This window comes from Centroberyx affinis, unplaced genomic scaffold (assembly GCF_046629955.1).
Source record: "Centroberyx affinis isolate AG114_WGS23_722 - 3 ecotype Tasmania unplaced genomic scaffold, CSIRO-AGI_Caff_v1 ptg000023l_1, whole genome shotgun sequence".
In the NCBI taxonomy this organism is placed as follows: domain Eukaryota; kingdom Metazoa; phylum Chordata; class Actinopteri; order Beryciformes; family Berycidae; genus Centroberyx; species Centroberyx affinis.
The window spans coordinates 247,180-274,904 of record NW_027278737.1 but is presented as its reverse complement, the minus strand read 5'-3'; the positions used below and the strand labels follow the sequence as shown (position 1 = coordinate 274,904).

The window sequence follows — 27,725 nt, the reverse complement described above, 5'->3', positions numbered from 1 at the left end:
TAATCGTTTTTTGAATACAATGGAGTTCTATGGCTGCTGGGACATGGCTGCATTGGGCACCGACTACATGGACGAGACTTGTTGGCAAAACAAAATCATTGCTGATTTTGTTCTTTTCATAGGATTTGTTGATGGTAAGCAATGCATTAAAAAACACCAGCCTTCTCCTTTAACAGGTTATTTGATAAATTATACGATGAAATTGAGAAATGCAATTCTCATTGCACTGGACCTTCAAGGGAAATATTTTATTTAGGGAATGGTGGTAGCCTAAGGCTGTAATCACATAGGATGGTATTTGAATGTGCCTGCGCCTTTTTTCCAGTTATCTTCAATGGTTTGGACACAGCAGACACGTCTCCTCGAAAATATACACCTGACATTATCTCAAGATATCTCAACTTTAGCTGTGCCACGCATTACATCAATGTGAATCAATGTGTGCCCTTGAAAGGTGCTCTAGGTGGAACCCTTGGGTGCTCTGTTCTCTCTAGGAGGACATCATGTACCCACATCCTCCGTTTCAGGCAAGCTTCTCATCCTCTTTTTCAACAGCAAGCAGTTCTCTGGTTCATTTTTGTTTTTGAACATCATTATCCCCTTTGTTACTTCAATCAAACTTTGTATTGGAACCAAAATGATTTAAATCTCTTTGCGTTCCCTTTGAGCTCTTGCTCTTTGTGTTACCAGCGGCGCACACAGCTGAGCTTTTTGTTTGAACAGGACAAAAAAAAAAAAAACTCTGATCACAGCCTGGAGGTTAGAAAAGCAGGCTTGTGGCAGGAAAGTCACTGGTTTCAAATCAAATCCCAGGACTGATGGGGAATATCTGGGCGGGGGAAAGTGAATGAGTCACATTCTCCTCTCCCTCAGCAGCTACCGTCCAGTGGAGCTGCTCAGTGTCCAGCAGTGGAAGACTGCGGTTGTACTGGGCAGCTCCCAGTGGAAAACAGCAGATGTCTTGGTTGTACGGCCAACAGTTGTGCCGGGGAACTCCTCTGTGTGTATTCTCGTAACTGACATGAATGTGAAGCAGGGCGGCGCTGAAAAAGAGCATACAGACCCAGCATATCTTCCCTGGATTTAAAAGAAACGACAGCATATCAGACATATGACAGAACAATATAATAACCTACTGCATTCTGGTAGCGTCACTGTTAAAAGTATCGTGGATAGAGATTAAAACGGAGACTGTTAATGGCCAAGAGGTGAATTAAGACAGGTTCGTATTCAAGACAAACCAGCGAAGCACGCTCATCGCTGAGCATCCTCCCACTATCAAATGAAAACCCTGCTTTCTGACAACATGGCGTCTCTTCCCACTGAGTAAGGCTGTCGGCTAAAAAAATAACAACTCTCAAGCAACGCGCTCGCAAACCACAGGGCACGGAGAAGAACGACTTTGGTATGCTCCAGTACGAGACGCTAACAGGACACATAACAGTGACGACTGAACGCAGGACATTCACGTGGAAACGGCTTGGCTGTTTTGTTTTTTCGTTGTCGTGGTGGTTTTTTCTTCGGTGTTCTTTTTTTTTTGTACAACAAAATAGATCCTCTGAAGGGTTAACCTGCGCGGGGCCCGGCGTCCCGTTATTCGTAGTCGTCGTATTCTGGCTCCATGTCGTCGCCCTGGTAGTATGTTCCCTGTGTGGAGTATGACCTCGTCTTCATCGAACAGTTGGTGTCCATCAGAATGGCCTGAGAAGACAATTGAGACTGTTGTTTCTACCGCCGCAATGACATTAAACAGCCATGCAGAATAGCTTGTCATGTGTCAAAGTTCCTTGAATACAGTCTACAGTCTATGGGGAAAACAATCTGCATGTGTCTTGAGTGATTCCTTTGATAAATACCAAATACAGTAAAGGTGCTACATGTAGCATTTTGTGTTTCTCTAAATTAAGACCACATTTCTCATAAACCCTGTTGCTTCCTGTCACAAAGAGGATGTTGCACCCCGTCTCCTCTCCTGGCTCTGTTTGTTTTGAAGAGCCAGAAGAAGGATAAGAGCCGCTAAGAGCCAGAGGTGTGACCAAGTCAACCCTGCTCGAGTTCCAAGTCAGTCTCAAGTCTTGAGGTACAAGTCTCAAGTCAAGTCCCATGTCTAAATGTAGATTACCAAGTCAAGTCCATGTCATTAATGTCAAGTCTCAAGTCTAAATGTAGAACAGCAAGTCAAGTTAGAACAAATCAAGAGTTCAGTATCAATTTAATATCTTAAAGAAAACTAAATATCTAGGACTTTTCAATGCAATATGGTTTTAATAGGATCAATGCAATATGGTTTTAATAGGATCAAAACTTGGAGAGCATCATGAGTTTGATTTCTATAATCAGTTTCAACTTCAATAAATTCAATCATTCCATACAAATTCAGAAAACAGAATTTAAATTCAGTCGTCTGCTGGAACAAATCTCATCACTTTCAATCTAAGTCATTTACACAAACACAAGATCTCAAGTCAAGACTTTTCAAGTCATCAAAGTACAAGTCAGAGTCAAGTCCCAAGTCACCAGAACCTAAGTCAAGTCAAGTCTCAAGTCTTCTCTTCATGCATTAAGTCAAGTCTCAAGCAATTAAAACTGTGACTTGAGTCTGACTTGAGTCCAAGTCATGTGACTCGAGTCCCCACCTCTGCTAAGAGCCAATATGCATCCTGACCAGGTAGAGTAACATTAAGTTGAAACTCTGCAAGTAATACACAACTTTATTCCAGTTCCACTGTTCTAACTGCAAAGTACAAACTGTTTTGTACCATAAAGCAATTCAGCAGATTGTAAAACACAGTGTAGAGGCCAGTAGAGGCTGCCAGTCTTCTCAGTGATGGCCCCTTTCATTTACGGTGATTATACTGATATTTCAAAATTAATGTGGTAATGATTTATTGATGTTGAAATGCTACAGGTTGCACCTTTAATATATGTAAAAAGCTTTCAAAATGCATTAATGCAAATAAGGGCATTGATGTAGAAACTGGGCCTGGATTGAGGTGGATGTCAACTGACAGAGGTGGAAACTTGTCAAAACGCTGGAGGAGACAAGCAAATAGATATGGAGGGAAATGGCAGAGGAGGTGGATGGGAGTAAATGCAATAGGAAACTAATGGACAAAGAGAGGTGATGGATGCTGGCAGATACAGGGTGGAGACAAGCAAATGGATATGGAGGCAGGCAAATGGAGTTGGTGGATGGGGGGGGGGGGGGGGTCAGGCAGATGCAGGAGGCGGCAGGGTGGAGGTTTGCATGCAGCCCATTGATGGTAAGGATGGTAATTCATCTGATTTCTCTTCCATTTAGTATAGCCTGCAAAACATGACACAGTGTGTTTCTGCGGGTGCATGTGGAAAATATAAAACTGCTTCATGAAAGTGTTTATATGTAGCCTATATGTGGCTATAGCATATTTAAAGGTGCGTTTCTCACAATTTTCTCTTCTTGTCCTGGTGGATTCCTGAGGAAGAGGCAGAGAGGAGCAAAGAAAATGTCCACAACTCCAATAATGGTCATCAGCCAGGGGAAGCCAATACTCTCAGCTACGGACCCTCCAATAGATGGACCTAGAAGACAGCAGAAGACAGATCAGATACTGCTGCAGCACAGAAGTTGTCTCAGCAAGAGGTTTCACACTTCCCACAGTGTCTACAGAGAGGTTCAAGTGGTTGTTTGCTGCTAGTGTGATGAGGCTCTGGACTGAAGAAACACATTATGCTTCATGTACACTTCCCAGTGATTGCCATTTAGTGTATGCTGCATATTCTAATCTGCATATGTGAGCAGCTTTCTCACTAAGTGTGGTTCAGTGTTTATGTTCTGCATCAGTTGTAGCGTTGCAGTGATAAAAGAATTCCACATTGTGGGATCATTTAAGGCTGTGTGCACACCAAACAGGTCAGGAGTGGTTTATTCAATCTCTGGAGTGTTTCCTCCCTTAGCTCAGTTCATTTGTCCAGGTGAGGCACCGAGGGACCTGAAAATATGAGTCTCTGTGGTGTGGTTTGTGAGCTGAAGGAGACAAATGTTGACATCTGATAGCTAGCAGTTCCTCATGCTTGGAAAGTCGGGAGTGTATCTATGTTCCCAGGGTCCTATGTTTAACCCTAACCCTAACCCAACCCTAACCCTAACCCTAAACCCTAACCTAACCCTAACCATATTAAGCGAATACAGAGCTGGGGAACATCTTTTTCAGGTTCCCTATAGAGCTGGGGAACATAGGACCCTGGTAACATAGGACCTTGGGAACATAGGACCCTGGTAACATAGGACCTTGGGAAAGCACATATGTAGAACTGGGGAACATAGGACCCTTTGTCATGTTCCCATTATGTGCCATATAAATCTGGAGAAATAGGACCCTGGGAACATAGGAATGACTCCGGAAAGTCTAGTATGACAAAATTAAGGCAGTCTGGACTGGTGCTCATGTTCAGCTATTTCTTCATGTGTTCATTTAATAGTCATCTTTATAAGCTATTAAATAATGTATAAATTAATACCTTAGTTAACATGAACACATTAGTAAATAACACATTAGTTAACTGTTAATTAAGGGTTAGTTAATGCTTATTAAGCATTAACTAACCTTTAACTTAGTGACCCTTATTGTCAAGTGTTACCGAATTATTTTGTAAAATTAGCTTTTTCTAATCTCATATTTTGTTTGCCAAATTCAAATTTGTAGTTAAACCAAACACTCAAATCAAACATACAACTTCACAAAAAAAAAAAAAAAAAAAAAAACAGCCCAGGTACACACAGTGTAGAGTGTAGGCTAATAAAGTTTATAGTTTCACTGCTTACCTAAAGCAAACCCCATGCAGAAAGCCACATCAGCAATGGCATACACACTTCCATAGACAGACACATGTCGCAGGTCCACCAGGTAACCCATTATAGGCATCATAGAGGAGTCCACCATGCCTGTAACACACCACAGTCAATATGGACAGTCTCTTGCAGTTTAGGTGTTAGGTACACTGAATGGCAAAGAGTTTATTTTGCACTAATATTATTTAGGTGCTGTTGTCTGTACAACGCAATATTAGATTCACTTACCAATGGCAAAACCAACTCCAAAGTTTGGAAGAATCAGACCATAGATATCACTGGCAAATGGAACCTAGGGTAAAGAGACAAATATCAGAGAAATATTCATTCATACATCCATTTTCACTTTTTGTTAAATTTAAATCTGTAGCCTGACATATCTATCAAAACAACAGAAATTCAATACATGGGGGACTACAAAACAAATAGTGTCCATGGGGGAGAAGCTGGTTGCTTTTTGGTTTTAGTGTAGAAATCCTTGTGAACTCTGGTTCCCATTGGCAGAATGAGATTTGGAGCATAATAAGATAGAAGGATGGATGGAAAATAGATTTCCTGCTGCTAAGGATGCTGCAAGGCCAGAGGGAAAGAGTCACTGATTTGGACAATCTGGATGTTTTTGACCCTATAAATACTGAGGATATTGACATAATGTCTTGAGGCTTTAGTCATAGATGGAAAATAAGCATTTTACTTTGTTAACCTTTAAAAACTCCAAATAGTAATATAATGTACTCTCTCTTGGTCAATTTAAGCATGTAAAAATGTCTGACAAATTTAATATTTTGGTTTTTGGTGGCTGGCCCAAATTTGTATTTACAGACCAAACCACTAACCATTCAGAAATACTGTATGTTAGACTTATACACCCCTTACCTCCTCTTTGGCGTTCAACTTATATTACATATCAGGGATTTTGCTGCATGCACTGGTGTTTTTTTTCATACCACTTAAATGAAAATGTGAAATGTATAACAAGATATATATCCTTTCCTTGCATTATGCATGTGATTGAGTTTGAGTAATGCCTTTGACTTGCTTATCTGAATGGATCCCAGTAGCACCATACTTGCTGCCAAAGGTTGCTGGCTGCCCTTAGAGATTCTTATATGACCCAGCCTTCCAAGAACCCCCCTCCCTTCCTCTAGGGCTCACTAAATGTCAGATAAGGGCCTGCACAAATCCCACAGGTGACCTACTGTATGAATCAACCATAACATAGTGGTGGAGTTGCCTCCCTTATACTTACACATATTACACTGACTCCTACCACAAACATCCCGATAAGAGCGCAAAGCCATCTGGAACACAAAGAAGACCTGGTCAGTGTTATCAATTACAACTTTGTTCCTCTGATTCATAGGGAGGTAGTAGTATTAATTGTAGTAGTAGTAGTAGTAGTAGTAGTAGTAGTAGTAGTAGTAGTAGTAATAGTATTAATTGTAGTAGTAGTACTGGCAGCAGCAGCAGCAGCAGTAGTAGTAGTTGTAGTAGTAGTAGTGGTAGTAGTAGTAGTAGTAGTAGTAGTAGTAGTAGTGGTAGTAGTAGTAGTAGTAGTAGTGGTGGTGGTAGTAGTAGTAGTAGTAATAGTAGTAGTGGTGGTAGTAGTAGTAGTAGTAGTAGTAGTAGTGGTGGTAGTAGTAGTAGTAGTAGTAGTAGTAGTAGTGGTAGTAGTAGTAGTAGTAGTAGTAGTAGTGGTGGTAGTAGTAGTAGTAGTAGTAGTAGTAGTAGTAGTAGTAGTAGTAGTAGTAGTGGTAGTAGTAGTAGTAGTAGTAATAGTAGTAATTGTAGTAGTAGTAGTAATTGTAGTAATTGTAGTAGTAGTACTAGCATCAGCAGCATCAGCAGTAGTAGTAGTAGTAGTAGTAGTAGTAGTAATAGTAGTAATTGTAGTAGTAGTACTAGCAGCAGCAGCATCAGCAGTAGTAGTAGTTGTAGTAGTAGTAGTGGTAGTTGAAATATCAGCTTTGGAGGGCAAACAGCATGAGGAACATATACAATGAAGGTTAGCCCTCCATTATCAATAGGTGGTTCAATATCCTGTGGCTGCTAAATACAAACACATCACACACAGAAGCCTACATTATTCAAAATTGCATTTCATGTCAGCCAAACTTTCTCCAATAACTTCTTTCTTTTAAGAATGTATTTACTAATGCTTAATAAGGGTTAGTTAATGCTTAATAAGCATTAACTAACCCTTAATTAACAGTTAACTAATGTGTAATTTGCTAATGGTGTTCATGTTAACTAAGGTATTAATTTATACATTATTTAATAGTTTAAATAATGTATGAATTAATACCTTAGTTAACATGAACACCATTAGTAAATGATTACCAGACACATTAGTTAACTGTTAACTTAGTGACCCTTATTGTAAAGTGTTACCATTATTATTATTATTATTGTTATTAATAACAGTAACACTAATAATATGTTTTTATAAGGTTTTTTAACATTTGTGGAATTAAATCCATTTAACAAAGGAGTCTTAACCTTCCAAAACACAAAACATCGATACCATTCTACGCAAACACATTATGAGCACACAGACATTTGCCCACTGTATCACCAAGACTTCAATAAAGCCTGCCTCACAAACAGTAAAGACACTGAAAACTCATTTAGAGGAGCGGAAACAGATATCAAAGCCAGAGAGAGAGAGAGAGAGAGAGTAGATATAGATAAGGAGAATAGATAGAGAGACTGGTTAAGAAATTCAACAGCGGCGATAATTTCCCTCCCTACCTCCCCATCTTGTGCGCCAGCGTGCCGAAGATGTTGGTTCCAATAAGGTAGGAGATCGACGCTGGCAGGAAAGCGACGCCTGGGGCCACAAACAGACACACAGACAGACAGAGAGGATTGTGGGATTGAAGGTGCGGGGAGGGTTTCCTAGATAAGCAGGATCGCTATCAGTGCCTCATCACTGGGCTGCCGTACGTCTTCCATTGTCTATAATAAAGACTTGTGCTTTCCACCTGCCAGCATATGACACCCTAATATCCTGTTCAGCACTCATCCTTTTTATCTGACCCAGACTTTGTACACAACAGGCTGGATAAAAGAACTAATAACGGCGGAGGGAACGGGAAGCCTCCCTATCGATAGGATCCGCTGGGATGGGGGAGTGCAGTGTGTCAAGTCACTGAGCAAAAAGCAATGGCAAAGTCCCTGCAGCTAATATAAATGGATCAATATTCTAGAAATAGCTTACATTTCTGGACACAAGGTGGACCAATGCCTTGTGACTGACAAGATATTATTATGCGGTCAATGTGATTAATTTTTCTTTCTGACATTTATCTGACCAAATTATCTCTCTAGCTTTGGAGCGATTTTTGATAATATCGGATATCGCGATATTTTGCGAAAATAGCTTACATTTCTGGACACAAAGTGGACCAATGCCTTGTGACTGACAAGATATTATTATTTGGTCAATGTGACGAATTTTTGTTTTCGACAATTATCTGACCAAATTATCTCTCTTGCTTTGGGGTGATTTTTGATAATATCGGATATCGCGATATTTCGTGAAAATAGCTTACATTTCTGGACACAAAGTGGACCAATGACTTGTGACTGGTAAGATATTATTATTTGGTCAATGTGATGAATTTTTGTTTTCGACAATTATCTGACCAAATTATCTCTCTAGCTTTGGGGCGATTTTTGATAATATCGGATATCGTGATATTTTGCGAATATCAACAATAAAAATATTCTCAGATTTGGGTCCAAGAGAAAAAATCTAAACTCTAATGTGGCTCTAATGTGGACTAAATTAGGGGTCCTTGATATGAAAAAGGTTGAGAATCACTGATTTAGAAGACATGAAATGAAAACCCCCCCCCCAAAAAAAACGACCAACCCCCCTCCCCCACCACCACTCGCGATAATATCGTATATCACAATATTTTGGCAGGACCGCATTGCAATATCGCCCAAGCTTATATCTTTCCAATTCATAGCATAGCCGTCGTACTGTATTTTTTTATTAATTGATACATGATTGCAAAAACCTGATGATCTCAGAGTCACAGCTGCGCTATGGATTGGACAGAAAATTTACAAGATAAAAATTTGGCTTCATTGAAGGTACGGTGCGGCATCATCACCACACCCAGTTGACGCCAGTTATGTGTGAGTTGGTGCCTTTTTCATCCACCGACACCTTGTAAACAGTCATTGGACAATGTCAAGAAATTGTTTTTTTCAAGAAATGTCAAGAAATTTTGTTTTCCCACCATTACACTGAAAGGGTATTTTTCTCTTTCTATTATAAACCAAGTAAAAAGTAACAAGTAAAACGGTCTTGTGTGCACATACGTCTTTGTGTTTGCGTGTCGGTCAAGTCAGATGTATTGTAGAAAGCACTTTTAACAAACTCGCTCATCGCAAATACAGTGTGTGTGTGTGTGTGTGTGTGTGTGCTTCTGTTTGTGTGTGTTCTTTAAGGCAGTGATTCTCAACCTTTTTCATATCAAGGACCCCTAATGCAGTCCACATTAGGGCCACAGACCCCCATTTGATGAGAGTTTGTCTCTCAAACAAATCTAAGAATATTTTTATTGTTAGATATGATTTTGTCCAGAATTCCATGACTATCTGTATTGTAGGTAGAGAGATAACAGAGAAACTATGATCAAAATAGTCACTCTTCTACATTCTCTAATTGTGTTAACTTCTTGTAAATTAAATAATGCTGAAGTTTAACAATTGATCAATTTGCTGGGGACCCCCTGGAACCCTGTCAAGGACCCCTAGTGGTCCCCGGACACCACGTTGAGAACCACGGCTTTAAGGAATGAAAAAAGCTTAATGAACATTTAGCCAACATGAGGGCATGTGTGTGTGTGTGTTCCAGGCCCTGAAAAGATCTTTGTAAATACCTAGCTGCCATTTCCTGGCGCACATGGTCTCCATCATCCAGATCGGCAGCGTCGGCTCCATCATGGCGATGGCCATATTTCCAAAACAAATGGCACCTGGGGAGGAAGATTGAGGATAAGTGGACGCCGGGTCAATTATAGTCTCCATTTTTGTACTTTTGTCCTTTTGTGTCGATCTTCCATCAGGTTTCCACCCTCCCCCACCCCCCACCCCCCCCCTCTCTCTCTCTATTACTCTCTTGCTCATCCCTCCTTGGCTCAAGGGCCCAGTAATTGAGGTGGTGGGGAAGGCTCGCTGACTCATAGATGCATTTTTCCCTGCCACACGGCACGTTTGTATCGCAATACTTGTTAGGACCTTCCATTGACTATACATTCATTCCCGAACGCTTAATCCCAACCTTAAAGCCACACTGAAATGACTGTTTCGCCTTTTTAGCTCATTCCAACTATCATACCATACACCTATTTGACAATTTATGACAAAAAAAAGACAAAAAAAAAAATATTTTCTTGTGTTTTTATAGCAAAATCTCACTTTTACTTCCAGGAATACAGAAAATCTTAAGTGGTGACTTCATTGTGTACCAGGAGGCATACATCAAAACTCCATCAAATAAAACTGCCTTCCTCTCCCTACCTGATCTCCCATTGGTTTACATTTTTGAATGATCTCTCTCCGTGTTTTGTCCCGCCCCAGTATCCTGTTTCAACAGGCAATACATCACATTAAGGAAGCAAGATGCTCTTAAAATATGGTTTCATTGTGACTTTAAATGACTACACTGACTTTGGCCCGTTGGTCACCTTACCCAGTATCTGATGAGAAGATTGGCACCAAAATCATCTCTGTGGTCCTTTATCTCTCACCACTACATGCCTAACCTTAACCTTAACCTTAACCTAAACCTAGTCCTAATTCTAATCTTAATCCTAAACCCAAATAATAATACTAAACTATCCCCTATCTTCTTTCTTTCGTCTTTCTTTTTTTTCATTCATCTAAACATCAACATTTATCAATCTTACATAAGATTCTACTATTTCTGTCTCTATCTCTCTCTCTCTCTCTCTCTCTCTCTCTCTCTCTCACACACACACACACTTACAGACGCAGTGACATATGCATGCTCACACAACCTATTGTGATGCGGAGATGACCCTTTTTAACATGCGGCACTCGCCTCGCAGGCCAATTGCGAGCTGTAATTCTGCTCTTAACCCAGAAATCAATGGCTGGCTCAGTGTTTGTGTTTGGCTGCCATGTCCCGGCTCAATAGACAACAACAGCCAGAGCGAAATACAATTTTAGCCCAAGATCTCAGTCAATTTCCACTTAAAAGAGGCAGTGTGCCACAGATGCTGCTCCAGGGCTGAGGTGACGACGTGTTTCCTCAGATTCGCCTCCCTGCTTTCGTTTTCTTACCGGCTGCAATTAGAATGTATGGATCCTTCATGAGCGTCAACAGCGGGGTCCCCTTCTGACTCTGTGTAGAACAAGAGGTGCAATGATATAATAGTCAAGTCAAGTGCAAATAGGTTACAGCTCTCAACCAAGAGCCAGTTTCTGGAAGAAATAGCTTTCAATTCTCAATCCAATTCACCATGTGAAAAAGCATTTTTTTTAGACTTCTTCTACGTTTGCACACACCATCACCATAACCACCATATGGGTTTTTGAAGGCCGATATCTATATTTTTAGACTGAAGTCACCTATGAAGTCACATGTCCTTATATTTTTTCCATTTTTATACCCAAAAATGACAAGTATTCAGTGTTTTCCCCCAGAATTGTATTCTTGTCAGAGTGGAAAAGCCTCTGAAACAGCATTTAGACCATCATGGGACACTAAAACTCTCCAGTGAAACTGAATTAGATTCTTTTAGTTTTAGCAGCTCTTTAAGGCAGGGAGACCTGCCTCACGTATTCAGTGGTAAGGGAAAGTCTCGGATACATTAGGGCTTAGTGTTCTTTACTAATAGAACACTATTAGTAAATTACACATTAGTTAACTGTTAAGCATTATTAAGCATTTACTAACCCTTATTAAGCATTAACTAACCTTATTAAGCATTAACTAACCCTTATTAAGCATTACCTAACCCTTATTAAGCATTAACTAACCTTTATTAAGCATTACCTAACCTTATTAAGCATTAACTAACCCTTATTAAGCATTACCTAACCTTATTAAGTATTAACTAACCCTTATTAAGCATTAAATAACCCCTATTAAGCATTACCTAACCCTTAACTTAGTGACCCTTATTGTAAAGTGTTACCAAAACACTACTGAACAATTAGAGTAAAAAATAAAATGCGCAAAGAAAATAAAATTTCATGGGTTTTTCTGTAGCTGTGGTCAGAGGGGAACCTCCATCATATCAGAGGTGGACGACACTGACTGGTCGATATCTATGTTTAATAAATCAATTGCCAAACCTATATATCGATGTAACACTACACTTAACTTGTGTAGCATTTCTAAAAACCCAGCTGAATCCTCCATGCAAATGAAAAGTCTTATGCACCTTGCTCTTCCATAGACCGCCACTATTAGGTCTTTCCGCAAGTCTTCGTCAACCCCAATTAAAATTTTTAAGCGGGCCCCTGGGAGACGAGCATTCTCCCCCTCTCTGTTCTGAAAAAGTCCTAATTAATTTCAATGACTCCCTGTCTGTCAGTGAGTTCACTAAGCCCGTCTTCACTCTCTCTTTAAGCCTGATGATCATATAACCATGTTGCTACATCTATACATTATCTTTGAATTTCAGACATTACAGTTGAATAAGCCAGTGGTTCTCAACGTGGGGTCCGGGGACCACCAGGGGTCCTTGAGGGGGTTCCAGGGGGTCCCCAGCAATTGTTAAACTTCACCATTATTTAATTTACAAGAAGTGAACACAATTAGAGAATGTAGAAGAATGACTGTTTTGATCATAGTTTCTCTGTTATCTCTCTACCTACAATACAGATAGTCATGGAATTCTGGACAAAATCATATCTAGCAATAAAAATATTCTCAGATTTGGGTCCGAAAGACAAAATCTCATCAAATGGAGGTCCGTGGCTTTAATGTGGACTAAATTAGGGTCCTTGATATGAAAAAGGTTGAGAACCACTGGAATAAGCAATTCAGCTAACCTAAGAGGTCAAAGGTCAGACAACTGCACAAGAGATGTAACAAATAATCATGCATGATAGAGAACTGCTATAGACGGAAATAAGAGCTGGGGAGAAAAGGCCATTCTTATGTTAATCTTCAACACAATAATGTCACAATGAAAATCATCCTCCTTGTCCACAAAAACAAGCCAAGCATTGCGCGTTTGCTGTTTATTACTGCTATCTTTCATCTCTCTTACCCAGGGAATTGCGTTTCAGTGGAGAGTTTTAAAGTGCAGGCTTTTCCACCCTGACAAGAATAAAACAGGGGGGGGGGGGATCACTGAACTTGTCATTTTTTGGTATGAAAATAGTCAAATTTAAAGACAAAATATTGGCTCAAAATATCTGTATCTGATATTTGAACTCAAAAACCCTTATCTTACCTCTGAGACCACCCATACTATAAATCTATACAGTGACAGGACTAGGTGGCATGTTGAAGAAAATCATCAACAGTGAAAAAAAAAAAAAAAAAAAAAACCCAGGGCAGATTTCCCTGCAGCCAGTGTGGCAATCGATCCACTCTTTTAAGTTAGCCAATAGGAATGGAGCATTTGCAGCAAAATGCACCAGCACATACCTGTATTGACGATGTTTGTGTCCCTTGGGGATCGTAATTACATCATATGGACTAAGGTCTATCTAAAGTCAAACATTGTCAATCAAAATGTGCTGGAGCTTTTTAGTCGGCAGGTACATATAGATGTAGTATTTTAAAAACAAACTTAATCCACCAGTGCTTTTGTTGGCATTACTGTTTTGCTCATATGCAGCTATTTCTTCATGTGTTCTTTACTGGTAAGAACACCAGAGAAGGTCAATTACACCAAAGAGTGCAGACAAGTCCGTCATAGCTAAAGTTATAGGGAGTAGAATTCTTGTCTTCTGTGGGGTCCTCTGGCTGCCGGGGCCCAAGGCAGTCGACTACCTTTGCCTAATGGTAAGACCGCCCCTGCTCTCCTGCCATCAAAATCTGGCAGGATGACAGGTTACCAAAACTCTGTCCAATAAACAAGCGACTTGTGAGTCCATGTAACTTTTGCTTACAAGCCCTGGTTCACTTGTAGTTGGACAGTGTGAAACTAAACAAACCAAATACAAAAATGCAACAAAGTCAACTAAACACACTAAAAATACAACAGCTTCTCAACTGAGACATACAAGACTATACTGCATCGCATTTAAGTGTTTTATAAACAGATTTGCTCATGTTCTGCAGTTGAATGAAGTGAGAGAACCTCCAGGAAAGGAACGATCAAGGCAAACAAACTCACCTCTGGTTCCACCTTGGTGGGCTGAAGGATGAAGAGCTGCAGAGCTGTGTGGGAATACAGTGAATCAACTTAGTATAAGCTTATGAGATGCTAATGAATAGATCTTCATAAATCTGCATTCATGCATTATGCCAAATGATGTTAAGCATGCAGAACAATGGCGTGAATTAAAGAATTTGGCATAGTTACAGTCTTTTCATCATGTCTCAAGGAATTATTAATGAAAAAAGTAACGGTAACACTTTACAATAAGGGTCACTAAGTTAAGGGTTAGTCAATACGTAATAAGGGTTAGTTAATGCTTAATAAGGGTTAGTTAATGCTTAATAAGGGTTAGTTAATGCTTAATAAGCATTAACTAACCTTAATAAGCAGCTTAGCTTAATAAGCATTAACTAACCCTTAATTAACAGTTAACTAATGTGTAATTTACTGATGGTGTACATGTTAACTAAGGTATTAATTTATACATTATTTAATAGTTTATAAAGATGACTTTTAAATAATGTATAAATTAATACCTTAGTTAACATGAACACCATTAGTAAATGATTACCAGACACATTAGTTAACTGTTAATTAAGGGTTAGTTAATGCTTAATAAGCATTAACTAACCCTTAAATTAGTGACCCTTATTGTAAAGTGTTACCAAAGTAACTAAGCATGGCAATTACATTTCAGATATGAAGAGAAAACAGATCTTTAAGGCGCGTCATGCAAAAACCTTGTATCTCCAATTTAACCATACGTAAAATAAACAAATTTTCAAACTGACAACCATATATTTTTCAGGTTATGCAATGGGTGTTGAATGGGTGTCCTGGGATCTAATTCATAATAAGCGCACATGACATAAATGAGTATGTGGGTCAGGTGAACAGCAGAACTGGAATGACAAGTTTTTCCTTCTCCGGCAGCCATTCTAAGTTTAGATGTGTGTGTAGAATAGAGCCATACTATTCAGCAACCCTCCGCCTACTTCCATGGTGTGGATCCGTCCATTCTCACCTGACCTCACTCACTCCTAATCAATGGCCTACTCTATATATTCCACCCATTTCCTTTGTTCTGGCTGGCAGCAACACGAACCACATGTGAGGGCCCTCTGTCCCTGTGATTCAGATACACACCTATGGTTGTGCGTGATAAAGTGAGTTTACTACTTTCTTCATATGGTGTTGTACTTTAATGGTTATTTGTAGATTGGATGTGATTGAATGCTTGACCAGTATATATTGGTAAATGCTATAATCGTCACCTTGCCTGTTTGCCTTGAGACTACAGATATAATATTGTGTGTAAGTGCACAGTGCACATGATTTATTAATTGTAGCTCTTAAGGAAATGCAAGAATCCTTATAACCTAATTTAGAATGTTGAATTTCTTATGTTATGTAATTGTTAAATGAATGTTTCTCTGTTATGTAGTACTCTATAATTTCAGCAGTGGTAGGCCTACCCCTCACCCCCTTGGTTAGAGTACTAATATTCATTGTTTGTTAGGTACCTAATTGTTAAGTATGATGTTATACATTGGTTAACTGTATTGTAATTCTTGTGTGTTTTTCTGTTTATCACTTATAGAAAACCATAACCGTCAAGCCTCATCATCTCCTATTGCTCTACATGTGTGCATAGTGGCAATAAATGGCTTAAACGGAAACATCGGTTGTCCCTCCTACATTCTTATCGATGTACCATGGTGATGCTCAATCTCCTGTGAACCAATCCTAGAGAGAGATTCTACAGTGTGAAAGAATGGATTTGTACCTCCATCGAACACAGCCAGAAAAGCCAGGATAAGGAACGGGGCGGTCTTCCCGACGAACTCGTACATCACGCTGCCGAATGGAGGGCCAACTGTGGAGGACAGACTGGGGAGTCAGTGTTAGAGTGAAGACCTTCAACTTTACTAGAGAAAGTATACTTCAAACTCTTCACATACACAAACACATGGCTGCACTGATGAATAGCAAAGATTCTTTCATGGTGTTCTCCATGGCAACCAAAGATGAAGTGGCAAAGGTATGATGCTGTTCCATTCCTGTTTTGGTACTGGTTCACTCCACATGGACAAAGGATTCCTCCGGTGATGGTGAAAGCAAGGCTCCATTATGTGATTGCTATCATCCATGATCGCAAATGTTGGTGTTGAAACATGCCACGACTACAATTCCATTTCATTCCAGACATTTCCATCACGCCTACTGCAATACCCATAAGCCAACTCCCAACCAATCACACGATCAAAGCAGCTCTTACACTTTGACACTCACACTGGGACGCTCTTCTCTGTTGCAGGCCCTAACTTGTGTTCTCGGCTGATATCATGGGCGTACGTTTACAAAATCTTAACGCAGCTTGAAATGACTCTCTTATGGTCCTGCTGTCTTTTCAGCTGAAGTACATGCTGCATGTCTTTTTCTGTCAGACATTTCAGACAATGTTCATTCAAACCTTTACTTAAACTCAAAGAACCATTGAGGTTGCCCTCATTTACAATGATGTTGAGTTACAGACAAGTTAAAAGTTAAAAATAAATAGGACAAAACATAGACGAGAATAAAGAAAATCAGTTAAAACAGTTACACATTGAGGCAGGGAGGTTTGTGATCATGGTTTTAAATTGTCCATAGGTTAGTAGAGTATTTTTAGCGTGTGTTGAAGATCATTCCAAGAATTTGGTGCACTAAAATAAAAGGCTGACTTTCCAAATTTAGACTGTGCTCGGGGGACCTTAAGCATAAGCAAGTCATTTGAGTGAGTTTGATAGGGTCCAAAGTTCCAATCCAGCATCACTGAGATGTAAGGTGGTAGCTTTCCAACAAGGGCAAATACCAATGTTTATTATGCCTCTCTGCCAGAGAAGACCAACTCACTTTATCATACAGGATACAATGGTGAGTACCATAGCTATCACCAGTAATAAATCTGAGGGCAGAATGATAGACCATGTCTAGGGGTTTAAGAGTGGAAAGAGCAGCATTTCTATAAATTACACCCCCATAATCCAACACTGATAGGAAAACTGCTTCAACAATCCTCTTTCTACTAATCATAGGGAAGCTGGTTCTGTTTCTGTAAAAGAAGCCAATTTTTTGACGCATTTTGCTGACAAGATTGTCCATATGGTATTTAAAAATAAATCTCTCATCAAGCCAGATGCCAAAGTATTCAGAATGTTGGTGTGGTAGCTCAACAAAGACAACAAAGGAAATCTTGGATTATCAGACTTGGCTTTATGTATCGAGTCTGGTTACGCTGGCGTCTCTTGGTTTTTCTATACACACCTAGTACTCCCAACGCCAGACCTCCCAAGGCGATCCCAATGGCATGGCCTCTCTCCTCATCATCTGTGTACACACTGGCGAGCATTCCCATCCCTGAAACACACAGGCAGAACAGCTGAAGGAATATGAACACCGCTGGCTCCCGTGTTGAACATCAGCCTCGCTCGGAGACATGCAGCGCCGGCTTCGCAGCAATCTAATTTGTTTATTGAGGGCAGCACCTCTGTCAAGACCTATTTGTCAGTGTTTGAGTTTGGTACTAACACAAGAAACGGTGAAGAACCCGGTATGAGAGTACTGTTACTTACAAATGAGGTTGTACTTTAAATATTGATTTATTATTCATATACAGTACATAAGGTAAGTTAAACATATGTTAGATGAACTGTAACAAGTTGTGACATATGGCCTTGGCTGCTACACCAGGAAGCAACAACTGACTAACTGCTGTACGGGCCTCTGGACGCATTGCCAAAAAAGGGAGCACTCACACAACAATAAACAACTCGAATTGCAAAAAGGCCGGTTCTAAGGTCTAAATACATTAAAGCAGTGGTTCTCAACGTGGGGTCCGGGGACCACCAGGGGTCCTTGAGGGGGTTCCAGGGGGTCCCCAGCAAATTGATGAATTGATAAACTTCACCATTATTTCATTTAGAGAATTAGGAGAATGTAGGAGAACGACTGTTTTGATCATAGTTTCTCTGTTATCTCTCTACAGATAGTCATGAAATTCTGGACAAAATCATATCTAGCAATAAAAATATTCTCAGATTTGGGTCCGAGAGACAAAATCTCATCAAATGGGGGTCGGTGGCTCCAATGTGGACTAAAGTATGGGTCCTTGATATGAAAAAGGTTGAGAATCATTGCATTAAAGAATGTTGTTTTCCTTTTTCCATAGCTTTAAATCACCTGGAGGGCTTATTTTTAGTTAGTAAAATACACGTAAATGCAGTTTTGAGAATAGAATAGAATAGAACAGAACTTTTCACAACATCAGGGATGTAGTGGAGGGTAAACCCACCTAAACACAGTATATCTTTTTATTTGCAGAATAGAGTTGACCACCTTTTTAGGCTGACATAAATCTTTAGCACCTGGATTCTCATAGTGTACATCATAGTAAGTAGTATCAAAGTAAGAAATAAGAGTATTACAAGGAAAAAAGCATAAGTTAATTGATTTGTGTTGTGTCTTATGATGATCACCAACCAGTCAATCACTGCACAACATACATGTCGCTACTTGCTTTGTTGATTGTTCATGAATATTACAGATAAGAGGAATAGTTTGACTTCAGTTTTCTGGCTCTACGAACCAGTAATCCCTTAAAATAACCTTACATTTTCATTTAATTTACATCAATTCACCCCTTAATTCAAGCAAAATCCCCTTAAAGTTAATTAAGGGAGTTATTAATGGAGGAGACCCAATCGAACCTCCTTAAACCAATCCTTAATCTTGACTCCTTACTTTCTAATTTAATGAAAAATTCAGGGAGACAGGAACTTTTCCATTAATTTCCACTTAATTACCCTGTAAACCAAATCTTTTCATTTCTAGTCTCTGTGAACCAACCCATGAGTAAATCCCTTATAAACCCATGATACTAACCTTACTTTTTTAAAGCTATGTTATTTTTAATGGATAATTCATGTTTATGTAATGGAAAAATTAAGGACATTTCAGGGATAAAATTAAGGGGTTTGGTTTCGTACTGGCGTTTTGTCGTTTGCACTTGTTATTTGGCTGTCTGCAATACTGGTGATACAGGACTATCAACTCATTCTACTGCTGCACTTATTGAAAATCACTCTGGATATATGAGCCACGTGGAAATGGAAAGAAAGAGGTCTTACCAGCCACAGAGGAGCAGGAGGAGCCCACGCCTTGAAGCGATCTGGCCAGAAACAGCAGAGCGTAGCTCGATGAGAAGGCGAACACTTGACAACAGCGAGAACGACAGAAGTTCAGACAAAAGGAACACAGCATCGATCACGAATGAACGTCATAAGGAAGCGTTCTTATGCTTCTGAGAGTGGAGAGGTGTGGAGGGCGGGCTGGAACTTACTGATGGTGGAGAGGAACATGATGCAAAAGCCAGCGAATATGGGAAGCTGGTATCCTATTCTAGAAGGACACAAAGAGAAAGGTGTTCTTTATATGTATGAAGTAGTGACATTTGCTTTCTGTGAGTAACTAGCATGTCATGGTTTCCAGACAACCACACATATAAACATAAAAATAAATATTTGAATATAAATAATATGGTTAGACTAATATATCAGATATCAGCAGTAAGTGCTAACAATAAAAGAATTTCATTCAGTTTCACTGGAGAGTTTTAGTGTCCCATGATGGTGTAAATGCTGTTTCTGAGGCTTTTCCACCAGGAGAAGAATAAACCTATTGGGGAAAACACTGAATACCTGTTATTATGGGTATAACAATGGAAAAATATAAAGATATGCACTAAATGTCAGCATGTCATGGTTTCCAGACAACTACATATATAAACATAAAAATAAATATTTGAATATAAATAATACGGTTAGATTAATATAGGGCCGATATTGGCCTTATATCAGATGTCAGCAGTAAGTGCTAACAATAAAATAATTTCATTCAGTTTCAATGAAGAGTTTTAGTGTCCCATGATGGTGTAAATGCTGTTTCTGAGGCTTTTCCACCAGGAGAAGAATAAAACTCTGGGGTAAATACTGACTACTTCAAAATTTTGGCATGAAAATAGTCAAATTTAAAGATATTGAATATTGGCACAAAATATTGGTTATTGGCAATCGGTCGAACCCCAATAAAAAATAACCAACAGCTGTTGTAAAAAATCATGAAACTGAAAAGCATGAACACACAGGATTTATGCAAATTCTGTATTCCCATGACACATGCATTCAGAAAGCAGCAACAGTTGTTAGCCTGATTTCTCTTTTTTTTTCAAAGCACCAGAGAAGGATGACAACATCTTTTGTCTGACATTAGAAGGCTAAAAGCTGCCAGGCACATCACAGCTCTTTTATTCCCTGGTAGCTTCCTGACATGCTTGACTTGCCTTGTATTGTCCTTTGTCGGGAGGGAAGGTGACTAAGGGGAAGTAATGGGATTCTGTTCTTTGCCTCAATTACAGCATATTTGGATGCCCACCTGAGACACTAAATATCGCCTTTGAGGTGTCGGCCCATAGCGTTGGAGCATTCACACTTCTTCCTCTCGCCTCGCCATTCTCCTCACATTCTGGGACGAAGATCTTTACATTAACTGTCTTTCACTAGGCTTAGGTTTCGTTGATTATCACATAGACACCGAATGAAAATGAAAAATGAAAAAGCTCAGAACAAACGTCCTTCATCTCAGTCCAAGAATGTACATTAGCCCAAACCATTTTAAAGAGTTGAATTGGCTCCCTGTTGAAGGTAGAATTCAACAGTTAAATCTTATTATGGTCTGTAAGATTTTACAAGGTCTATGTCCAAATTATTTTACTGGGTATTTCCAGTATGTTCGGGACTCTCATGGCCTGAATACGAGGGCTAGTGTATCTAACCTGAAACAACCCAATCTAAAAAGCAAAGGAAGAGTGGAATAAAATCCCAAACGAAATTAAATCTGCCCATTCTCTGAATAGTTTTAAAAAACAACTGAAAAAATGGATGCTGAGTAAGTTAGTAAAGTGAAACATCTTTTCTAGGACAGTTTGGTCTGGTTTCTGAACTTGTGTGATATAAGCTTAAAGGTTGCCTTCTCTCCCCTGACAGTGTGTAACCATCCTACAAACTCGGTGTAGAAAAAAATACCAGTTGTGGCCACTTTAATGAAAAACTAACTATTTGTCCCATAGGATGTGAAGCAATAGTCAGATACAATAAAAATATACATCAATTTACACAATATGAAAGAATATTCCCACTTCAATGCAGAATGTTTTTTTCTGCTGCACTTGCGAAGACTCAATTAGTCATCCGCTCTAAAGATATCCATGCATGGAAACGGGCAAATGCACATGCACACACATATGCAAACGCACACATACGCACATGCACACACGCAAACAGGAATTCCGCTCGATATGATTCAGCTGGATTAGATCTGCTGTAACTGACATGACATTATGCCCTCAAAACAGCAGCAAACAAACATGGTTACCATACGCAGCATTTGATTTCCCTCCCTCGGACTTGAAACGGGAGTCTGTTACTGCTCTTTCTCTCCAATTTGCTTCTGATGTTGCCTCAGATAAGAGCATTAAATGTTATTCTGTATTGACCTTTGACTGGCTATGGGAAGTTGAATCATGATTTTAGCTGTGGGGCTAGCAGGAAGCCTCTGTGACCTGGAAGGAAACTTGTCACTGTGGGCTATATGCTGAACTCTGACGCTCTTGCTCTGGCCTTCATCATTCTGGTTTATCTTTATTTACTCTTCCATCATGTTGTAAGAAATACGCAGTGTTTGTTAAAAACTGAGTCAACAGGATGAGGTTGAATTCTAAAACCCTGATAAGCAACAGCTGCGTCAAATACCAGCTAAATAAATACCAATCACTGTTCAAAGTATGATATGTTTCTCACAGAGATTGGCTGAACACTTACAGTAGCATAGTTTCTAATTATTGCACTTGTTGCCATGCAAACCGGTCTATAACTGACAATTCATGAATTAGCTGGCAGGAACAAAGCATAAAAGGTCACACACATGACACATAGTGAGAGTCGGCAAATTGAATCTAGTGCTGTGTTCTGGAGATGTTGGGAAGTCTGAAATTCAGATTTCCACTTGGAAAAATGCAATGGAACGACCCTTCAAGTCAGAATTCCAAATAGGAAAGGGTCAGATTTCACATCAACATGCAGCATACATTGTAAATGCTACAAAGCATTACTTTTAACTTGTTTATATTTGTCAAAATACATTAAGTTTGATTTTCAGTATTGTATGATCTTAAATCCATCAAAACAACTGTGTGGAAACTGGTTAAACATCTAAATTTGAAATGTAAAGTTCCACTTACAATTGCTAACGTTCTATGCTACTAGCTCGCTAACGTTGCTAGATATTGTTGGCGTGACATTTTTGAAAAAATTAAATCTCATGGGCGTCCACATTTCTTCCATGTTGTAATACGCCCAAGGTTGTAATAATGCAATAACTTCTGACTTTGAATGGAACGTAACATAATGCCAAAAAAGAGTGACAGTACCAGAGCTGAATTCTGGAGTTTCCCATTCATTTTTCCCAATTGGGAATTTAATTATTATCCATTCCATTTTAATGGTGTAAGGTAGATTTACCATGTGCTCTCAGATTGTGAAATGACTATATACAGTATGTTCTTATAGAAGCCATTAATGTGATTTCAACTTTGTTGTTAATAAATTGTGTTTTATTCCTCACTTCCTGACTTCCACCAATCAGAGAGGTCGCTGTTACCATAGAAACATAATCTGCTCCAAAGTTGCTGTTTGGTTGGTAGCCACAGCAACGTTAGTCAGTTAGCAACCTGTATTGGTGATTGGTGCCACTCCTCCTTGGATTTACTCAGTTCATTCCCTCTTAAAAAACATTATGTACACAGTCTTGTACCTTTGCCTTATTTGTTGATTTCATATAGAATCTAACTTTATAAGCTCATGATTCAACTGCTAGCAGGTTAGCTTGATTCAAAGCTTAAAACGCTTTATACTGGGATTTTCTAAAAAGTCTATGGGGAAAATGAATGGAAAATTTACTTCAGAACCTGGTGTTGTGCCAAAATTTGCATCCCCTAAAACTGTGTTTCTTTGGAGGTGGGTCCTCATTTTGTCCTCGGTGTGTGTTGCCACTGCACAAGGAAATTATTCTGGGGGAAATAGGCTTAGTAAATGGTAAGTAGACTAATGTATAGCCTGTGGTTTGTGGTTTGAGATAAAAAGATCACAAACAAGCGTGCACTCCGTTCATTACAAGGCAACTAGGTAGGTTACTTTTGAAAGGCTTCTTTCATTCTTTGTAATCCCATCAATGCTTTTAAAACGTTTTACCGTTTGAAAGCCAGTGATGGGAAAACAATCCACCATGATTGAAATGGTTTTGTTGTTTTCTTCCCTAGGGGAAAGACATTTTATAGAAAAACAAATTTCCAGGCCACTGAAAAAAAGGGACAGAGAGGTTGCCCTTGAAGATTAACACCAGGTCACTTCCCCAGCCAAATTCCCCAGTGGTAAATGCTCTATAACTCAGAATGGATCATCACACAAACACAAGAAGATGGCCAAAACTATTACAGGTCAACCGGTCACCCACCTGTTGGTGAGTGGCCCTATGAAGGGGTTGGTAATCAGCTGTACGGTGGCCTTGGAGGCAAACAGCAGTCCCACTTTGACATTCTCATTGAGCAGCTTGCCTGTGGACCTGGGGCAGTCGGAGGAGTTTTGAGGCAGCGCTGTGGTGGTGGGGGGAGGGAGGTCCAGATCGGTGGACCTGGCTGTTGCATTGCCACTGGTCGACCTGACGGTGTTATCGTATAAGGATACGATGCTGTGGAAGGCTCCAGGAGGGCCCTGCGGTGATGGGGTGGTGTTCTTTGCCACCGGGGCCGGTGACTCATCCATGGTGTACAGGTAGCTGGGAATGATGGGTACTGGCAGGCAGAAAGAGGCATGATGAGATTGATGGAATGAAATATGACATGACCGCTGACTGATGCTCACTGGCATAAACTAAACTGTATCCAAATGTCATAACACACAGGAAAAAGGAGGGGATTTGAAGGGTTCTTTGGTTAAGGTAGTGGTTTTGAACCCAAGAGTTGAGAACCACCACCCAAATAAAAAGACCCCTTTGAAGAACCACTACCCTAACCAAAGAACCCTTGAAGAAAACACTACTCCAACCAAAGAAACCCTAAAGTAGCCTACCTAAGGGTTGAGAACCACTACCCTAACCAAGAACCCCTGAAGAACCTAAGGGTTGAAAACCACTATCCTAACCACAGAACCCCTGAAGAACCCAAGGTTTAAGAACCAAATACTCTGAGCAAAAAAACCCTAAAGTACCTAAGGTTTGAAAACCACTACCCTAACCAAAGAACCCTTGAAGAACCTAAGTTTGAAAAACACTACTTTAACCAAAGAAACCCTGAAGTAGCCTACCTAAGGGTTGAGAACCACTACCCTAACCAAGAACCCCTGAAGAACCTAAGGGTTGAAAACTACCGCTCTAACCAAAGAACCCCTGAAGAACCTAAGGTTTGAAAACCACTATCCTAACCACAGAGCCCTTGAAGAACCCAAGGTTTGAGAACCAATACTCTAAGCACAAAACCCCTAAAGTACCTAAGGTTTGAAAACCACTACCCTAACCAAAGAACCCTTGGATTCTGAAAGTGTTCTTTGGTTAGGGTAGTGGTTATGTAATGAATTGTAATGACTCAAAGGACCCTCTGATTTGCTAAAATAAATAAAAGTGTCAAATCAGAATAAAGATCCAGTGTGACTCTTAAAAAGCTCTAAAACTGGAGCATTACGTGCAGGTTCTTTACAGCATCATAAAGGATCTCTCTGGAACCATTTGAGCACACTAAGCATGTCCTTTGTAACATCAAAAAGGGTTCTGCTGTGGAACATTATCTTGTTCTGTATAGAATCCTTTTTGTTTAGAGTACTCAAATTTATTTTAAGAGAATTTTAGGTGTCACATCAAATGGAGTAGGCTACTACAGGCCACAAACTTTGACCACACTGGAGAATATACACATCTTAACAAGTCATTTAATATTTATTTGAGTCTTAAAATCTTATTTTTATTAAAACAAGTGAAAAATATATGTCATTGAGGTGAGAAATTTAATTTGTTTTCAATAGAAAATTAACTTGATTGAAGAATTCTCTTTAGTCAAGTCATTTTTTTCTTCAGTGGAGTCTCAACCTTGTTCATACCAAGGACCGCAAATTCAGTACACATTAGAGCCACGGACCCCCATTTGATGAGATTTTGTCTCTCGGACACAAATCTGAGACTATTTTTATTGTTAGATATAATTTTGTCCAGAATTCCAAGACTATCTGGATTGTAGGTAGAGAGATAACAGAGAAACTATGATCAGTCATTCTTCTACATTCTATAACTGTGTTTTAACTGCTTGTAAATTAAATAATGGTGAAGTTTAACAATTCATCCATTTTCTGGGGACCCCCTGGAACCTCCTCAAGGACCCCTGGTGGTCCCCGGACCCCACGTTGAGAGCCACTGTTCTAGCCAACCCTTTTCTGCCTTGTTTCAAGATAATAACACTCCTCTTTAGAAAATTCCTGAATGAAGCGAAAATTGTTGCATCAATCGGAAAAGATCGAGTCTATTCTGACAGCCGCAACTCGCGGGAAGCCGGAGATCTGTGCGTAATGGAGACGTGCGGAGAGAAGTGCCGCAAAACAGCAGTTATTAAACGATCGGCAGTGACAAAGAGAATCTGATTTAGCCTAGAGACGTATTAGGTGATTGCAGAGCTTACGTTTTAATATCAGTTAAGTTTTGTAAGAGCCTGTAGAGAAGGAGCTTTGTGCGTACAAGGCTGTTAGAGCGTTTAGTCCCAGCCTCATTTGTACATGTTTCTTAAATAGTTATTCTGCCCATGATAATGCTCACACACGTTTTTGCCCATGAGAACGAATGTTGGAAAAAGAGAAATTCAAGTTTTCCAATAATGTGTTATTATTAATAAATCTGTGGAATTGTTACTGGATCTATAGAATAAGCCTCTTGCCAAAACATTCATAATTAGACATACATAACAACAGCTACGCCCTAAACTGACTTATGATTTATGGTGAGTAGCCTACAGTAGCCCATGTGGGACAACACATTATATGACTACATTAAGGGAATAATTGTCTTGAATTATCTCTTGCATGGGCGTCGATTAGGTATGCCATTAGGTATGTGTGGCTGTTGCCATATCTATTTTAAGTGAGTTCAAATTTGATGTTGTAGTTTTTATTATCATAATACAGAGCAAGAATCAAGCAAAATGCCAGAAATCTATTTGGTAGCAAAAAAAAAAAAATCCCATCAGGGAGCATTCAGGACCAATGCGCCTTCTAAACTGATAGTTTGGTGACTTAACGTGAAATATTTCATCACACTGACCAAATAATAATATCTTGTCAGTCATTATCCACGTTGTCTCCAGAAATGTATTATAGCCTATTTATAAAGCGGGGTTATAAGGTTTGGTGGTAAATTATATTAGCTATAGGGACTTTGCCATAGGATTTAGTGAACTGACAGTCAGAGTATATCAGAGTATATCAGGTTTGTGCGATTATGTATTAGTAAGGAAAAATCCAGTAGGCTGCACCGGCTGTGCTATATGGATTGGACGGAATTGATGAACTACTAGTTGCGCCAGAAGGCTTTGATGGAGATGTAATAGGTGAGAACAGGAGGAGTTGCACCTACCAACTACCGTCAGCAGCATGTTGTCCAGCAGCAGAGCGACGAAAACGATGAACAGAATCAGTTTCCTCGACTGCCGCTCTTCTCTGAGCCATGTTATCAAGTTAAACTGCCGGAGTGCGTCTAATCTCCCCATGGTTTTAGTCCGCAAAGGTGCGAGCGAAAGAAACGGTTCGCTCTCTGGAAAACAGAAAGGTGACAAGTCCTGGAGAGAAGAGGGCGAGTGGTGGATTAGTAACCTCAAATAAAGCTATATCATATATAAGACATTTTCATTTGTATTTTCCCACTTTATGCTGCACCAGATGAGTAGCTATAAATGATAAAGCAGCCAGAGTTACTGGCTGACAAGTTGTAAAGTCCTCGCAAAACAATCAACAGGCAGCACAATTGCGTGCAATTGTGTGAGAGCTGAAATTTTAAAATCTTACCTTAGATGCACATTGGCAAAAAGCCTCCAGCAGCAGCAGCAGCGGCAGAGCTGAGAGGAGATGCTGCCTTTCTACTGACTGGACCGACTACTGACGTCATTCAACCTTTATGTGCAAGACCCTACCCAAATTGCCATCCAACATAGGAAAATATAACAACAACAACAACGATGATGATGATGATGCTGATAATAATAACAGCAACAACAGCAACAGTAATAATAATCCTTATTTATAGTCTATTGCACGTTTTGAAATCAATCAAACAAAAGCAAACATTATATCCAGGAAATAGATTAAAACAAGTGAAAACAAGAAGGCATAACGGCATAAGAATACAGCGTAAAAACAATAATAGGATAATAGACATCACATAAAAGC

At 39.6% G+C, this 27,725-nt stretch overlaps 1 protein-coding gene across 1 annotated transcript; it reads right to left on the bottom strand.

Annotated features, from left to right (window-relative positions):
* slc18a2 (solute carrier family 18 member 2) lies at window positions 1-27,049 on the bottom strand. The gene is made up of 15 exons (XM_071545279.1): window positions 26,917-27,049; window positions 23,764-24,100; window positions 19,538-19,596; window positions 19,326-19,409; window positions 17,464-17,556; window positions 15,944-16,033; window positions 14,173-14,216; window positions 11,156-11,216; window positions 9,730-9,825; window positions 7,583-7,661; window positions 6,081-6,132; window positions 5,060-5,123; window positions 4,805-4,924; window positions 3,428-3,561; window positions 1-1,701 (listed from the first exon to the last, which is right to left on the bottom strand). The coding sequence occupies exons 1-15, from the start codon at window positions 27,047-27,049 to the stop codon at window positions 1,594-1,596; spliced, it is 1,554 nt and encodes a 517-aa protein (XP_071401380.1). The 3' UTR covers window positions 1-1,593.
* Between the last annotated feature and the right edge of the window lie 676 nt (window positions 27,050-27,725).